The sequence below is a fragment of the Copadichromis virginalis genome, linkage group LG16, assembly GCF_057382275.1.
Source record: "Copadichromis virginalis isolate Kocher_CV1m ecotype Utaka linkage group LG16, C_Virginalis_male_GT1.1, whole genome shotgun sequence".
Taxonomy (NCBI): Eukaryota; Metazoa; Chordata; class Actinopteri; order Cichliformes; family Cichlidae; genus Copadichromis; species Copadichromis virginalis.
In genome coordinates this window covers 29,222,236-29,240,373 of record NC_140633.1, presented here as the reverse complement: position 1 = coordinate 29,240,373, position 18,138 = coordinate 29,222,236, and the positions used below count along the sequence as shown (strand labels likewise).

Genomic DNA, 18,138 nt, shown 5'->3' with positions numbered 1-18,138 from the left:
TTGGCCAGTAGCTCTGTTATAAATAACCTACCTTCAAATCTGCTCTCATTCTCCTGATTCCTGCACGCTGCAGAAGGACAAACCAATAAATCCACTTACATCTACTTAAAGTAACAGGCCCTAAAATTCAAAGCTTCAGGATTTTGCTTAAGAATTATAAAGAAACTTTTATTACTATGTTTGAGGTTGCACCAACAATTTTATTGATCAGTTGTGTGAGTGATGTGTTTATAGTTAGAACTATAGAACAGGTCATTATCACTCTTAAACATAGGGGCTTTAAATCATATGATATCTTTATCATATCTCTCTATAGATAGTGAGCGAAATTATCTGTCTCTCTCAGAGGGAGAGAGATTTTTCAATTATTCCTGTATTCCTTTGTTGAAAGTAAATATTATATGTTTGTCCCTTGATATGAAAATAGAATTAGGAGTATCAGAAGACCAAATGTGGATGAAAATTATTTATTTGCTTGACTTTTGCTTCACACTTTTGTAAGGTCAGTACACAAAAGAATAAACTTAAAGTGTTTGTAGTAGCACATCAATATGTTCTGAATTTGTCTTAGAGAAGTCTGAATAATTTAATCTTTCGGTTCAGGCCATGTGCTGTGGTTAATGAAATCTCTGTCAACGTCAGCATGTTAAATCCGCTGTTTCATCCTCATCTGTCTCTCTTTGGATGTAGTACAGATTGAGCTGGAGCTCAGCATCCATTCACTCGTCACTTTCAGACTTCGTCAACTCATCTGTTGCTTTGGCAAAGCTGCAATCTGGAGATGTTGTGCAGAATGGTAACACGTGCAGTCTGTGCCATTTAAACAGTGTTGTCAGGTTAAAACAATGTTTCTCGATGAGCAGTCAAGTTATCCTATAGGTACCACTGTTGTGGATACACAAAGACCAACATTTTCCTGTTGGAAGCAGCTGTCAGAAGATGGGTACACTGTGGTCATAAAGAGATAGACGTGATCACTAACAATACTCTGGTAGGTGTTTAAATGATGCTTACTTGGTACTAAGAGACCCCATGCATGGCAAGGAAATATGCCCCACAGACTGAACAACTGATACTGGCAGATGGATCCTTGCTTTCATGTTGTTTACACCAAATTGTGACATCTGAATGTTAAAACAGAAATAAAGACAGAACAAGCAATGTTTTTCCAATCTTGCCCAGTTTTGGTTAGCCTGGATGAAATTTTGGTCTTCTGCATACCTTAGTGGTTGTTTGAGTTACTGTTGCCTGAAGCAGTCTGGCACCTCTGGCACTAACAACCATGTCACATTGAAAGTCGCTTTCCTAAACCCCTTCTGTTGCTCAGTTTGAACTTCAGCAGGTCCTCTTCACCGCCTCTACATGTCAAAATGTGTGAGTTGCTGCAATGTAATTGGCTGATGAGAAAAAGCCGTTAAATACCTTTTAATTACACCTCACAAAGATGTTTCTCTAGAACTAACCAAATATATCTCAAGTGTAGTTCATTAGCCTTAATATAATCTCGTTCCCTTTGTTCTACTTCGACTGTACTGTAGTTAGCATGCAGTAATAATGAATGTTAAAAAACACTGTAATTGAAAAGAATGCAGAATCATAAAATATGCTATCGCTATCTTGTGGTCTCTCTCATTATAGGCTTTACAATTCTAAGTGTTGCATTTGATTGTCTAAATCAAATGCAGTCAGATGCCAAAACATTTAGACATTTCCAACATACATATTTATTTAAAAACACAATTTTGAATTATCTCAAGCATCTTTTTCTGCTTTATATTCTGTGATTAAAAAGTGTTCTCATAGGTGCATGTTACAGAACATAGTGTGATATTTAAGTGGCCAATAACTGTGTTATATACAGCTAATACAGATCTTTTCTCTAAGAGACATCTGCAGCAACGTGACTGAAACGCTCCAACAAAGGATAGACAGAACTGATGGAACTCACTGTTGCTATTTATTTCAGCTAACTTTTCATCAGTGAAATTTATTGTAGCTGACATGAATTCAAGGTGCAGGACTCATCAAACATTTTACAGCTGTCTTTCTACACTAAACGCGATGGGCGTTTGACAGTAAAATGGATTTTGGACAGAGTATCACTCTAACGAGCCCTTGACTGCCTATGTGTCTATTCCAGGAACTGTCAACAGATGAATTATTTACGCTATGAGCCTGGTTCACACTGCAGTGTCTGGCCTGTGTTTCCTAACAGGCTCACGTCTTCGAGTCTGCCCTGAACAATATCATCTGCATGACTTTATCCTCTGAACTTGATTTATATTTGGGGGGTTTTTAGTGGTAAAAAAAATTAAGAAAATTACCCCGAAAGTCGCGCTGCTCTGGTTTGGCTGGTAAACCTTATTAAAATGTTTTCTGGTAAGGGGGAAGCATCAGCACTTCCAATCCAGCTAAACCTTAGAGCTGAGACAATCAGCAATTTAATGTGGCAGCCCACCAAATATTTATTATTTCCACCAGCCACAATATGTGTAAATACACTCTTTAAGTTTTAAGTAATGCAAAAAAAAAAGGTCCATGGAGGTTCTGGTAATATACCTGACTGTAAATGAGCAGTTGTGTGATGAGGCAAAGTGGAACCAGCTGTCGGGGTTTCATATATGGTGGAAAGGCTGGGGTTACACCAGTTTCCAACTTTGAGTTTGTTTTTGCTTCTGTCAAATGTCAAGCCTGATTCAAACCAGGGGATTTTCGTACATATTGCTTTGCCTGGTGTGTGTCCCCGTGCCTCTAAATTTCTGTTTGTTTTTCTGGTTTTCACGATGTGCTGAAGGCCTGCATGTGATGGCTCTGACTCGTAAACTTTTTCTGTTGCTCAACATAACTGCAGAGTTGGTCAAAGGGGAAGAACAATATGAACACTATTATTTTCAAATTTAACAGGAGTCCCAGATTTATATATTTTATGTAACTGTTTTGCTTCATCCTTCTGTTTGTGAGATGGAAATAGTTACAGCAACTAGCAGGATTTTATAAAAAAGAGTCAAAGTTGGTTATGTGGTAGTGAGCTTTAGGGCTGTCTTGAAGATTTTAGGCTCTGCGCATACAGGCCATCGGTGTCCCTCTGCTTTTACTTAGTGCTAAGACGATCCCCTCCATATTCCAGGCATGTGAGTGCACCAGTCTTCAGTTGAAGAACTTTTAATTGATGTGAACACATTTATCTGGAACTCCAGACAGATTTAGTTTAGATCCATAAAAGTTATAGAAAATACACCTGGCTGGGGTCTGGACACTACATGCTCTTTGATGTGTCTGCAGGTGAGTGACAGGGTTTGGTGTGTGCATGTTGGTGTTGCTGTCTGGCAAAGGTTTAATTACCCTCATGGTTGGCACTCCTTGCCCTGAAGAAGCTTTTTATGGCTTCATCCCTTGTCATATGAAAGTAAGCCATGCCAAGTGCTTTAGATGCAGTAACAGCCCCTGAAGACAAACACACCCCTCCTCACTACTACCCATGTGTACCTACTGTGTGTATGTGTGAGGACTGGAAGGCATATTTAGTGGGAAGGACTATTTGTGGTCAATTTTGAGTATTTGAGACTAGATGAGAGAGAGACCTCAATGCATCCCCGATGCCCCAAAGCAGCATCGGCTTGTTTCCACTGCCAGCCAGAGTTTTTTTTTTTTGTTTTGTTTTGTTTTGGGTTTTTTTTTCTTTCAACCAGCCTTAAGATCCCATTCCAACACACACACACACACACACACACACACACACACACACACACACACACACTTACACACTTTATTGTTAGACTGAGGTCTATTCAAATTCTGGCACACACCCACACTAAGCAAAAGCCTGATAACAGAAATGTGTGCAGAGGTGATGACTGCCACTGCAGAGGATAATGCCACGTGGATAGAGAATCGTTCTTGCAGGTATCATCTATACTTAGATCTGTGTTTTTGCAGGTCAGGTTACATTATCTAAATGTTCTCAAACTGGAAGGATGACGCAAATGCAAAGATCACAAGAGTTTGTATTCTTCATACTTTGGTAAGAACTAGTGATTAAAAGAAATACCTTGTAGTGCGGCATGATAATAAGAAGTAATTATCCCGATAAAGAAAACAGTACTTTGGTTAGCAGTAGAAAGCAAGTGGGAAAGATCAAACATTTGAGGGAGAGATATAATGAGTCGAACTCATTGTGTTGTCTTGTCCTAAGGTCTTTTCCCAATAAAATCATCTTTCATTTGTCTAACCGTCTAGTTAATATGTCACATTTAATGACCTTTAATTTAATGTTGAATGAAGTGGAAAATGCTGCGATTAGTGATTTTCCATTTGGTGTTTTCAAGCCATTAACCAACCCTGTCAGTGTCACAGTGTCAGCAGTAACAGCTGACTAACAGCCATCTGTGATGAAGAAATTTATGGGTTATTTACCACCCTATATGTCATTCATTTCTGACATGATTCATGACACATATGGTACTCTTTTTATGTATACTCAGTCTGTGTATTGACTATTGTAGATTATAAAGTAATAATGATAAGTTAGAATCCAAACTGAATACTTTATTTGTATTTTCTTACTCCTGTGCCACATCTGTATAGGTGATATATTAAAAGAAATATCAATGTAAAGTCCCTTAGTAAAGCGTTCTCTCACAGAGCAGATCATCTTCAATGCACCTTTGTATAGATTTTAGAAGTTCATTGGAACTTCATGCTCACAAAAGCCATTCCCCTTTTGAAGATGGTTCTAGTGAGAGCTCCCTGACAGGCTGGTCAAAAAAGGGTTCATGTGAGCTAAGCTCTGGTGACTAAAATTAATACATGGGATATGTGTATCATATAATTTAAGGATAAGCGAAGGAGAACAGATGAATGGATAATTTTCAGCTCCCATCCAGCTGCTCAGTGCCACCTTGTGCCCTGCAGATTGGGGTAATGTCATCCTAAGGGAAAAAAATGGGTAAAGACGATCTCTGTGATGATTTCTCTCGTTTTATACTGAAGAGAGTCTCTAAGCTGCCACAGGACAAGATGTGGTTTTACACCCCTGGACAGGCTGCTAGTCTATGAAGGGTCCAACATACCAGGCAAAAGCACAAAATACACATTCATCCAACATATACTGTGATCACAAGTATACTGCGCCCTATAGCTCGGTTATAAATAACCATCTACCTTCAAATCTGGTTTCATTCTCCTGATTTCTGAACGCTGCATAAGGACAAACCAATAAATACACAAACAGATTAAAATACCATGCCATTTCAGCCATACATCTTTAATAAGATATAGTTTATGTACAATAATAAGTTATATATACAGCGACACTTTGGTTCTGTAAAAGAGTTTGTGTGTTTTTACATGCTCTACTATACTGCATGTGCTACTGAGGTAAGTAATTCATGTTTGGCTTCTGCTTGTTATTATGTCAGCATATTACATGTCATACAAAATTTGTCTTACAACAGGCTGCACTTCAGTCCACTGACTCACTATTTTTTTTTCTTTTTAAAAATCTATCAACAGCATATTACAATTCAAAAAGAATATTTGTGAACTGAAGTGGATTTGATGATGACAGTCAAGCTCTAATAAAGCAGTACATTTAATTGTAAGCTTTAAATCAAGAACAAGCAGATTCTGGAGTCATACTTGATAAGCATAAATGTAAATAAATTTAAAATAATGGAGTCCAGCTCCAGGTTGGCATGTAAAATGGGAACAACGAGCTTTAGGAAAGAAAAAAGTCTGTGCTTATCAGTCATGGCAGATTACCCAGACAACATCAGGTATCAGATGAAGATCCGCTCCATTCCCGAGAAATGAGATCAAAGCCAGTTTCGGCACTGCGTGGTTAAGTTTGGAAGCTTAAATTCTGCAGGAAGCAGCAGAGTCAACCTACAGCATGTTAACTGTTAACATCACTTATAATGGACTTCAGGGGATCATTAAAATGCAGGTCTTTAAAAAGGTTCAATCAGATGCTTAACAGACCCACAGTTTATTTACTGTACGTACAGCACCTAAGTGGCTTCAGCTGCTTTCCAGAACTCACACAACTGCATGCTGATCTTGTTTGCTATATTGGTCCCATCGGGGAGAGGCGAGCTATAATCCTGTGTGTGAGCATGACTGAGCTAACCACAAGAGCTGAATAAGACCAGACGTTATAGGACACAACTGTAGTGCTACCTCCACCGCAACCGACTGCACCGTCTCACCGTTGACAGCGCAGCAACCCCGGAGGCATTTAGTCATTCCTCTGGCCTGGCACTGCTCTTTTTAATGCAGTGATTTTATAGCTTTTCCACTGGGCTTTCAGTGGTTAAGTGGCCCTAAATGCTTAATTAGGTGCTGGAAATCACAGGCACTTTACACCCGCTCTGTAAACCGCAACACTTCAGCCTATTAGGGGCATGGGGAGCCACACGCCAAATAATTAGGGCTGGCGGCAGCACTAGACCACAGTATTGGGGTATAAGATGGAAGAGGGCGAATATTTGAGGTGGAGGGGGGTCAGAGAATGGGTCATTGCTAAGGAAGTACGTGAAGTAAGAGAGTATGTGAGAGATGTGTGTTAAACTTGTAGGCGGTGGACTGCGGACGCACGTGCTTAGATGGAGTACAGGCAGCGGAGTAGTGTTCATTCAGTGTATGGGATTAAAGCTGAAACACTGAACACACCACCTAAAACGAGTCCATGTGTTTTGGGGGTTTTCTTTTTTTTTTGTGAGGTGCTTGGTTGAACTTTTCCATACACAACATCTGCTTGTGATCAGTGTTTCCACATTTACCACACATATGTTAATCAATGAATAAATCCGGTCGGTGTTTTAAAGTAAACAAGAGTGCAAAGTCAACCCAAAACTGATCCTCCAGAATAAAAATATCACAGTCCACTCTAGCACACTGTTGTGTGTTTGCTGGTGACTCCACGGTTTAGGGAGAGACGCCAGGGCGTCCACAAACTTCCAGAGTTCGCAAGCAGGTTTACCAAATGTAAGCCGAGCTGAGCTGAAGGATGTTTTCCACTCAGACACAATGACTGCTCTAATCAGCCGTTTTTCCTGTTTTAAGACATGACTGAGTTATGAATGTTCGCTCATGCTGCGGTCACACCAGATCGCTTTCTGTATATGGATGCAAACGTCTGGTTATGTCACTGCGGCAAGGCTTTGGTGAGAAACTTAAGTGAGTGAGCCAGTAGGAAGGCATCCTCAGTCTGCCACTTTCCAGTGACTTTCCATTAGCATGCCATTTCATCTTTTCCTGGTGATTTCTTAAAAAAAATGTTTAGGAAAAAAAAGAACTGTGCATCCAGCGCACAGGCTTTCCACATGATTTTTTACTAAAGTGTTGCATTTATGAAAGTCAAGAATCTATCAAAATGGGAGCTAATTCTGATTCTTATATTCTTGCAAAAGAGAAATTATTTGAAATGGCAAACTTGAGGTTAATGTGAATCTGAGGCCTTTGATTTTGCTCTCTCTTTCAAACACTTTGAAAGAGAGAAAGTGTTTTTCAAACTATTAGCTTTTATACATAAAAGAAAAAAAGGATTGTGGACACTAAAGTCCATCGACATTCTTCATCTAATGGGGTAACGTGTGTATTTAAATGTGCTTTCCTCCTTGTCAGAGCAGTAAATGTCCGTACATACATGTGTACTGTAAGGCAATCAAGTCTCTAAGTCTCTTATGTTTCTGCTTCACTTCTTATTTAAACACTGGCGCAGCGATGGGATGGAGATGGGCAGGGAGAAGGACACACTAACTGGCTGTGAAAACTGCCAATTCCCTGCCGTCCAGCCACTGCTGCCCCCTCGCTACTGCCCAGCACATCTGCACAGAGCGACTCCACGGCATCCAGCCTTTCGATCTGCACCAGGCGAGTAAGTAGGTCGGGGATGCTGTAGCCCGCCGTGCTAACTCTCTCGAAGAGCTGCAGGCCGTCGCTCATGCCGCCGATCTCGTCGCGCTTCAGTCCAAAACTCTCAGCCAGGTGCCTCCAAGTCTTCACCACGGCGGCGTCGCTGCTGTAGGAGGAGCTCAGCATGCGGCTGGCCTTCTCCAGGCAGTCAAAGGGAAGCTCTGTGGGGCTGAGGCCTGGGTAGAGACAAATAAGCTTGTTTCAAAACTTTCATTCAAAGGTTCAGTGGACCTGTAGATGCCATTAACCCCTTAAAACCTATTTTATCATATCGGTTTTTATGAGTTTTTGAGACTTTTACATAATCAGTGTGATATTTATTTCCTCTCAAATATCTGATAAATTGCACAATTAATTTTTAAGCAATAAATTGCAAAAAAAATACAGAAAGTATGGCACAAAAAACTCATATATATAAATTAATATTGAATTATTTTTTTGTTATTTAGCTTTATTTTATGGAGTAGAGTTCGAGGGTCACAGGTTGTCACCAGAAAACTGTGAAACCATCCCACATGTTGTTGATGATAAAACTTGTTACAGAGGATATTTTCCTCTAAGTGACAGATTTACCCTCAGTCGCATTGCAGGCTCTGGCATACAGATCTAGAATCTTTTTCCTCCGACTCTGTAGCATCTGTGAATTAGAAAAAAAAAAAACGTTATCCCAAGATGATACTTAACTGAGAATCTGTTCATAATCAGATTTTTTTTCTCCACTATAAAGGCCTCGTCTTCCTACCCCTGGGGTTTTATTGTTGTTGTTGATCCCATTCACACTGCTGATGTGGTTGCTGCTTGCGATGCGGTTGACATTGTTCATGTGGTTGGGACTCGGGATGTTAGTCTGACTGGCTGCGATGCCTGGGGTGCCATTGCATACGCGGCCACGGTCCAAGAGCCCCAGGGAGAGCAGGCAGAGGTCGGGTTTGTTGCCTAGGTTGACCAGGCACAGGTTAGGGTCGAGGTTAGTGGTCTCTGCCGAGCCCTGCTTTTCTGTTCCCGCCTCCTCGTCGCTGTCGATGCTGCGGCTCAACAGCTGCTCATTTTCTGAAGATGCATCATTTTCACTGCAAATATAAACACATACGTAAGTATGCATACATAGGTCGATGATACTCATATTTGCAGGTATTTAAAATGTGAGTATATGGTATGCAGTCGCAAGACCACAGTCAGCAGTCCTCAGTGGATTAGAAGCGGGCACCTCTAAGCTACAGAGGTGTCCACCAACACCTCAATGCCTTAATAATAAACACAAATGCAGTTTGCTTAAGGTGTACAAAGTTTAAAGGGTTAACCCACCTCACTAGTTCCTGGTGAGGATTAGTTATTTCTGTGAACTTCAGAGACAGTGATTGGTGGATTTATTTACCTGCGGGCAGTTCTATTTCTCAATTTCTAGTCTCTATGACTTTTTCTGGCATGCCTTACTTCAGAGGTGAAGGAAAGTTCACTGCCTCACCACCATGCAGTGTTTTTAGCGATCAGTAATCATAAAACATTTTTATTTAATAAATGGAAAATCAGCTATTTGTTTTGAATTTTCCCTAAAAAAAAAAAATCACATTTATTCAACTTAATTTCACCTACTCTGCCTCATCCCGCCGAATTGCTCTATAGCAAGCTGCTGTTCTTTTTATTTAATGACATAATAAATAAGATAAGGTAAATGTACTGAGCTGCCCTAGCTGTAGCTGGGTATGCCAAGTAAACTGGCGACTGCACGTTTACACTTGAACGCTGCTTTTCACGCATAAAAAGCCACTCTTTTGTTGCAGTCAGAGCAATTCTGCCCTGCCTGCTGTAACACTATTACATTAACATGCAAATGGTGACAACTAACACCCAAAGAATGACTTTTGTCTTTGCAAACGTAGCAGGAATCAGAGAAGAATGCTGTTTTGTTGCTGATGTTTCTAAGCAGTTCCTGTGATTGACTGAAATAAGCAGGGCATTTTAAAATATGATACTATGTAATATCATTTTAATACCGCTCCTCTCCCTCTTTCTCTCTCTGCTCTGGATTTTCTCGCAAAAGCGCTTTTTTTTGACAGAGATGCTTACAGAATGCCATTGTTTCGATGTCCTGGACTCATCTTCTAAACACACACACAACATGGCATTGTTTCCCAGACATCTTACACCCACTCTGGCAGCTAATGCAGTGAGTTAGCACATCCTCTGGCATGCTGCTGTACCACACTATTTATGCTGTGGAGTGTGTGTGTGCATATGTGTGGCTCTTTTATTCTCTAATTTACACCCGTCTCAGTATTATCAATCTAAGCGTGCTGACTACGAGCACTGTAACATCTGAACACAGTGCTTCATTGTAACTTTGCGTGCAGTACTGTATGCTTTATGCACATTAGCCACCAGCAGCACTGTCCTCACATGCGGAACAAGATGTAGGTGAAAGAGGAAGGTAAGAAAACTGTCGTTCTTTTGTTGTCTGCCAGGACATGATTTTACCTGGTGGTGGTTTAAGATGAGGCCTGGAATAAATACCCCTATCCCGCTTGACAACTACCCTCTCTGTTTGTCTCTCAGTATTTGCCAGACTTCAGGGCTCATCTGTAGCCCTCACATCCCCCTCCAAACCCACCTCCTTTGCCTTCTCCAAAGCCACATAATGGCTTTCTACTAAATTTAAAAAAAAGACAAAGAAAAACCCAAAATGAATGTGTTTTGAACACTACACATATGTGTATGTATATACAGGACAAAACTGCAGTGACTTGTTTTGTGGTCGCTTAATTATGGGCACGTTCCAGAATACTGATTAAAGATTCTCTTTGTTGAGTCTACGGCACCAAATACAAATGCAAACGCACACATTAGTATACACAAACATATAACGCACATTCAGAGAGTGTCGCCTCTTCATTGGGTACACATGTGAAATCTAATGAATCTGCATTTGCCATAAAGTAAAAATTTATGAAAGTAAAAAAGTAATTCTACTTCGTGTGGTTAAGAAAGTCACAGTGGGTGTGCCTAACAGTGAGTGGACATATACATTATTAGCGATACATTTAGCACAGTTATCCTGAAGTCACCAACATTTGCACATTTCATCTATGGATAGTGTTACGCTTGGAAGATAAAAGTATTTTGGTTTGAAGACCACACACAAGTTTGTTCATTTACAATTTAGGAGTAAATGGGTTGGCAGTTATTCTTTCATACCTTATTATTCCTTTTTTGAACTTATTTTCCTAAATGTGATAATTTTTCTGCTTATGTCCACTGGATATGTTTGGCTTCTATAACCTCAGTATAATAAAATTACAAGACCCTTTTTGCTGTTTTATAGAAATTTCATACAGTAAAAAAAGTCAATAAACATTCAGCAGATCCATTTAAACTCATTTGTCTAATCATTATTGTAATTAATAATGTATTTAAAATACTATCGCTGCCAACTTTCTTAGTTTCATGTTGCTAGTACCGGATTGGACCCTCTTCTGCCTTCAGAACTGCTTTAATACTTTGCATAGATTCAACAAGCTGTTTGAAACATTCAGAGACTTCGGCCCATCTTGACAGGCCAGCATGCAGCTGCTGCAAATTTTCAGCTTTTTTCAGTCCGTGATATGAATCTCGTGTTCGACCACATCCCAAGGATGCTCTATTGGATTGAGATCTGGTGACTTTAGAGATGATCTGAGTGCAGTGAACTCATTGTCATGTTTAACACAAGTTTGAGACTATTTGTGATATGTTACCGCGCTTCTAGCGGCCATCAGGATATAGGTACACCATGGTACTTCTGCTGCTGTAATTCCTCTGCTTCAAGACTTGACATGTGGATTCACAGATGCTCTTCTGCATACTTTGGTTTTAACAAGTGGTTATTTGAGTTACCGTTGCCTTCCTGTCAGCTCGAAGCAGTCAGGCGATTTTCCTCTCTGGCATCAAAAACTCATTTTCAGCCAGAGAGATGCCACTCACTGAATATTTTTCTTTTTCAGACCATTCTCTGCAAAAATCTAGAGATGCTTGTGTAGGAAAATCCAAGTAGATGAGCAATTTCTGAACTACTCACACTAATCCATCTAGCATCAACAGCCACGCCACCTTCAAAGTCACTTATTTTTTTTTTTTTTTTTTTTTTAAATGACCTTTCTTCCCCGTTCTGATGCTCAGTTTGAACATCAACAGCTTGTCTTGACCATGTCTAAATCCCTAAATCCATTTAGTTGCTGCCATGTGATTGATTGATTGTACTGTAGCAGATTTTCTATTATAGCCTTGGTTATAAAGATCTCACTGGATAAAATAAAGTCTTTTGTTTATCGCCTTGATCTAAATCCCTAAAATCATGCACGTGTGTGTGGAACCCTTCATCTTTTGCAGACCAGTGTAGCTGAGCTCATAACAAGCTGCATGTCAGTTCTTACCGGATCACGCTTTCAGTTTTTTGCTGCCTAAAACTTTAAGCTGCCTGGATTTTTTTTTACCAGCAATCACAGAGAAGCTTTTCATTTTGTCTGAACCTATTTGTGCACTCAGGCTGAAGTAGGCCAGTGAGTCAGACTCTTCTCTCACCTTTTCACAGTCTTCTGAGGAGGAGCTTTCAGTTTGTCGAACTCGTCTTTCTCTGAGAATATCACCACATTGTCTGCGACAACAAAAGAGAGAGCGCACAGGATTACTGGTGTTTTCAGAATAAGAAAACCAAGAGACACACAGAAAACCTCAGTGACCATAAGACATCAAGTGTGCTACAGTACATGGTGTCGAGACACATTATTCACCAAACAAACCCAAAAATATCATCGACAAAAATTCGTTACGAACACACAAGTGATCCACAAGCCCCAAACTAAAAAGAAAAGCGCACCAATCCACTTTTGTCAGCTTTTTTTGACTGCATCAAACGAGCAATTTTTAATCCACATTGGCATCAATTAGAATATAAATATGAACATGGGTTCCTGAGGCTAAAAGCTTTTTTTCCTTAAAACGGAACTGCACTTGGAGTAATACATAAAAATGATTACAGCGGATATTATATTAAATTACACTTACATCATGGACACTGATAGGGATAGACAGCATAATGAGTGAATACCAAAGTGGAACAAGCCGTGTGTGTGTGTGTGTGTGTGTGTGTGTAAGGGTGTGTGTGAAATAAAGCGCCTGTGTCTTTCATCTTGGAGCCTTATTAAGTCAGTGTCTACATGAGTGGCAGATAGCACCGGTAGAGCTCCAAGCAATGGGCTTGTCTCCCAAATACACACACCAGTCATCCAGAGTGCATTCACAGACTCGCACTGACCCAGCCAATTACGATAACCCAAAATTAACTAACAATGAAGACATTTAGCTTTAATGACTCTCTAACCACTTTTTTTTTCTTTTTTAACCTATCACGTCTTAAGTTTTAATGTGTCTGTGGCCAGTGATACAGTAACTGTGTGAGTGTGTGTGTGTTCTCATTTACACCACATGTAAGTGGTTATTCAGCCAGTCTGGGATTGAAATCGAACAGAGCATCATTGTCATGAAAAACGGCGCCTAAAGCAACGTATGACTTCGTCTCTAGAAGCTTTTGCATTCCACCATGATGTATTCATCACGCTGCACGTCTATCAGCCTACACACACACACACACACATAAAGTGTAAAAGCACACAGCTGCATTTGAAAACATAACGCTCCAAATTGTATGTGTGCACATAAATACAGCAGAGTATTAACATTTATACAGGATTCTATTAGATCTGATGAGATGATACAGTTTGTTTGATGACACATGGTCAGCACTGCACTGGTTGCAGGACAGATTTTAACATGTGTCCTATAATTCACATGTGGAAGCTGCTCCAAGCGCTCTTCAAATACAAGGAAATACTTTTTTTTCTTCTTCAGTATGTAATGGTTGCAGAACAGACTGCAATGTCTAACTTCAATCAAAAAGAAAAATCATTATCAGCTGAGCCCAGAGCGCTTCAATAAAGCTTTGGGTAATACATGTGTGGACACCTTGTCCAAAGATAACATTCGGTGTTTGGTTTGACAAAGCCAGTCACTCATTTACCTGAATTAAGGTTTGTAAGGGTTTTTTTCTGCAGGATTTAGTGCTGCCGCGTGGTTTCTATTCATACTTCCGCTGACTGCTGAACGCATTCGTGTCATCGCAACAATTTTTTGAGTCATCTTATAGTCTTTAAAGCTAAGAGTGGAAAAAATGCTAATTAGAGTTGCTCTTGTTTCTCTAATCATGTACATTTGTGTGTCTTTGTGCTATTTGAAGCGCGCTTTTTAAGTTTGATTTAACTTTATCGAGTATATATTTTGTGGGCTAAGCTTTTGAAAATGTGCAACATGTGAGGGGAGTTTATGGAAACATGGTAATGATCAGTTAGTGACTGTCGGCCTGTTTACTTTTACAGATATGAAAACAATGAGAAAGTTAGAGAAGAAAAACAGATGGTCGGCGCATAAACAACCCCTAATGTCCCAAAGTAAATGTATGCTCGTAGTTATTTTGTTTCTACCCTTCAGGACAGGGAACTATCCTCTTGTAATAGATTGTGGAAGAAATATCTTGTGGTATATTAGCTTATAATTGCGTCTATATTAACTAAGTACTCTGAATGATGCCGGTAACTGCAGCTACTTTTCTTCTTAAGCACAGCTGACGTTGGTTTTAAGAACAAAAAGAAAAGGGGGGAAAAAAGCACCAACTTTTTATGTGGCCTTAGAGTTGAAAGCCAAATTTGTGGCACATATGCTTGAAGTGGAGAGTTCCTCACTGGCTTCCTAGTATCCTAGTTATTAAAAACATGTATTGAACACATGTATTGTATTTGTATTTTTCTGCCTTAAAATGTCAACTTGTTTGACTTGTTTTCAATCCAAGCCATTATCCAATTAAAACAAAGAAAGAAAGAGAGAGCGAGAGAGGATACGCAAGATGGGGTCAAAAGTGTGTCTGCATCTTTACACATGGCCAAAAATGTGGAAAATGTTACAATTGTTTATGCAAGTATATTACTCATATTTCCCATAAACATCGCAATGTATAATCAAAACCATTATAAGGGTCATAAGCGGGATACTAGCACACATGTAAACAAATGAATTGTTTTTTACTACCAATTATGAGAGTGGAAAAAAAACATCTCAAACAATAATAACAGTGTTCGTGTCATTAATTGTAGAGTGTGCGCAGCCTGTCTCACCAGGGACGTCTTTCTTGTCTTCCTGTTTGTTGGTCTGAGCCTCCACTGCTTTCACAACCTGTCCGGAGCAGCACGCTGCCAAAAAACACACGCGCTCATTATAAATATCACAAAAAACGCAAACATCTACTTTTCAGATGAGATTTTGCGCGCGTGTTTGTTTATTCGTCTCACCCTGGCCATTCGGTTTGGCCTTCAGGATGTAAAACATGATGATGAGAACAATGGCGATGGCCATGATGAAAATGGTCGACATGGCGATAATGAGAGCTGTTGCCAGGTGACCCTGTCCGTGGGAATCTGAAAGATGGAGGCAATGGTGTAAAGTTATGTGTTGTGAGAAACGAGAGAGAGAAAGAGAAAGAATGGATGATTGATGAGACAGAGGATGATATTTGCGTTTGTGTGTATTTGTGTATACCTTTAATTACAGAAGGGAACACAGTTGTGCTACCACTGTGAAATATTGTTTTTTCTTTCGGTTTGTTGGTTTGCATGCCTGGGAAACAAACACAAACACACACAGAGACAGGCTGAGTGTCGTAATTCAGTCTACTTCGTTAACTGCGGCTATAACACACACATTCTCGTTTATGGATAATTTGGAGTTCACGTCCATCGCCACGCATTTCAACACACGTGACCCGGAAATCACATTACTTCAAGTATTCAGTGAAAACTAAACAAATTCAATTCATTTTTATTTAGATAAAAACAACAAATCACATTAGTCACCTAAAGGCACTTTAGACTTTAGGTGTATTAGAATCCTTTCACCATTTGTGGGTGGCTTTTGTTACCTAATGTCTGTCTTCAGGCTTTATGCTAAGTTGAAATAACTTAATTAATAATTTAATATTTAAACTTCCTATTTAAATATTGAGGATCAAGCAAAGAAATGGTGACTGGTGAGGCCTGCATCCCCATAAATGAGTAAATGTTTCAGATTTCTCCAAAAAGGGAGGTACCCCAGATGCTTCATGGTATGGACATTGGTTATTGGCAAAGTTTGCATCCCATCATTCACTACTGGCAGTGTGTTAGCTTTGGCCTTGCATTTTATTGACCTCAAAAGCAATGCACTGGATCATTCTCCAAACTCTAACATTTCACAAAAGAAAATCATCTGCGCTAGGAGCAGTAAAACTTTATTTCTTTCAGACCTTCTCCCGCTGCAGTAAACAAACTGTTACATTGGGCAGGGTGGACACAAAGCAGTAACTCTCTGTCCAGATTTCCCTCTTCCCTCACTGTGACTCTTTCTGGATTATTCATCAGCTGCTTTTCCTCTTTCCTAATGGAGCCGTAAACTCATGGCAGCTCATAAATCAACTCTTTTAATCAGTCTTTCCTTTCACCGAGCTGATATACTATAGACCTTGTTGGCATTTGGCTTGCCACTTCCCATGGTCTCAGAGCCTCATATCAACACACACATACACAAACACAGACACATGCACACACGCAGATTGCAGTGTCCTGTGATTGAAGTTATTAACGTGAGGTATCTGTTTAGACTCTCTGGATAAGGATATGAGCCTGATCTGGAATTCTCTTTAGCGTCTTGTGGTTTAATCTCTTACAGTTTTTCTCAAATGTTAAAACACAAAAGCCAATCCTGTAACCCAAATGACCAGTAGTCTAAACACATTTACTAAATGTAGCCACCATATTCCAGTACCATAAACACATGTCACATGAAGACACAATTCACAAAACACAACCCTCTGTACTCATAAATCTAAACACATTTTTCCTTGCTAAAACACATGTTGCAAAACAACTCTGCTCATATCCTCAAATGAAAGCCCATGTGATGCAAAATGCTTGCCACAGTCACCAATCTTTGAACACAGGGAACACACCTGGCGTCATTCACTACACACAATGACTCAAAATTGAAGACACTTGTTGCTAATGCTGTACCCACATGTAAAAGCAAGTTCAGAGTGCACAGTATGCTGAAGAGTCCAAACAAACACAATGGATGAAGGCAGAGTCAGGGGAAGAGGAATTTGATGCAGAGGAGGGAGAAGAGCTGGCCCTGGAAGAAGAGGAGCAGGCCAATGAGGAAGAGGAGTTCAAATGAGAGGAGGAAGAGGAGCGACCAACGAGGAAGAGGAGAAGGCCAACATGGGAGAGGAGAAGGTCCAGGAGGGAGAGCAAGACAACCTCGCACCATCATTACAGACGAGATGCGAGCAACAGCTCAGCGACATGATGCCGCACAGTGATTGTGGTGTGTGTGTGGTGTGAATAACGTAAATAAAAAAACTTCACACCCTGTTCATGTTTTCAAGATTACTGTTGTGTGCAATAGATTCTGTTTTTGCATTGAGTTGTGTTACAGTAGTGTACGTACATGCAGGATTTTCTATAGATTTATACTACTCATATGAAACTCACAAATCTAAATGCCTAATCCTCTGCAGAGATCTACGACGATCCGTTACTGTATAGTTTCTAAAATATGAATTGGCAGTTATGGAACAAAGAACCTTCTCACAAATTGAGCATTGTGTTTTCAATTGTTTTGCTGTAGTGTGTAATGCTGTGTATAGTGTTTACAGTTTTGACAGCTTCAAGCTGCTCTCTTGGTGTGGGAGTTTGAGTTTTGCAGTGGGAAGGTGTGGTTGTGTTTATGTAGCTTTAGAGAAGGGTGTTGTGTTTGGACATTGGGGGACCTGGTGGTAACGTTTGTGAAATGTGTTTTAGCATTTGAGAAAAACTGTAATCATGTCTCGGAGTCTGAACCCAGGCTGAAAAACTGATAATTTCGCTGGGCGATCTGACTGCTTAGGTCCCAACAAACTAAGAAGAGCAGAATTACCCAGCAGTGTGTGAGGTGACACCTCTTACAGCAGAGTTGGCAAAAAAGATTAACATTATGATCCCTGTTGATACTGGAAATGCCATCTTTTTATTTTTAGTGCATTTATGCTCACTTGAGAAACGGCACACAGAAATCAAAAGGTGACCGAAGAAATTGAGCAACGTCTACAGACTCATCAGCAGCCTGCCAAAGGGT

The 18,138-nt window shown here is 40.0% G+C and overlaps 1 protein-coding gene across 1 annotated transcript in view; it reads right to left on the bottom strand.

Annotated features, from left to right (window-relative positions):
* Positions 1 to 6,671: 6,671 nt before the first annotated feature.
* edar (ectodysplasin A receptor) overlaps positions 6,672 to 18,138 on the bottom strand; it is a 34,176-nt gene continuing 22,709 nt past the window's right edge. Inside the window, exons 6-12 of the mRNA XM_085434319.1 lie at positions 15,532 to 15,609; positions 15,285 to 15,410; positions 15,111 to 15,185; positions 12,469 to 12,541; positions 8,657 to 8,984; positions 8,488 to 8,551; positions 6,672 to 8,090 (exon numbers count right to left, since the gene is read on the bottom strand). Coding sequence (XP_085290445.1) covers positions 7,705 to 8,090; positions 8,488 to 8,551; positions 8,657 to 8,984; positions 12,469 to 12,541; positions 15,111 to 15,185; positions 15,285 to 15,410; positions 15,532 to 15,609 — 1,130 coding nt within the window. The 3' untranslated portion in view covers positions 6,672 to 7,704. The remainder of the gene's footprint in view (positions 8,091 to 8,487; positions 8,552 to 8,656; positions 8,985 to 12,468; positions 12,542 to 15,110; positions 15,186 to 15,284; positions 15,411 to 15,531; positions 15,610 to 18,138) is intronic.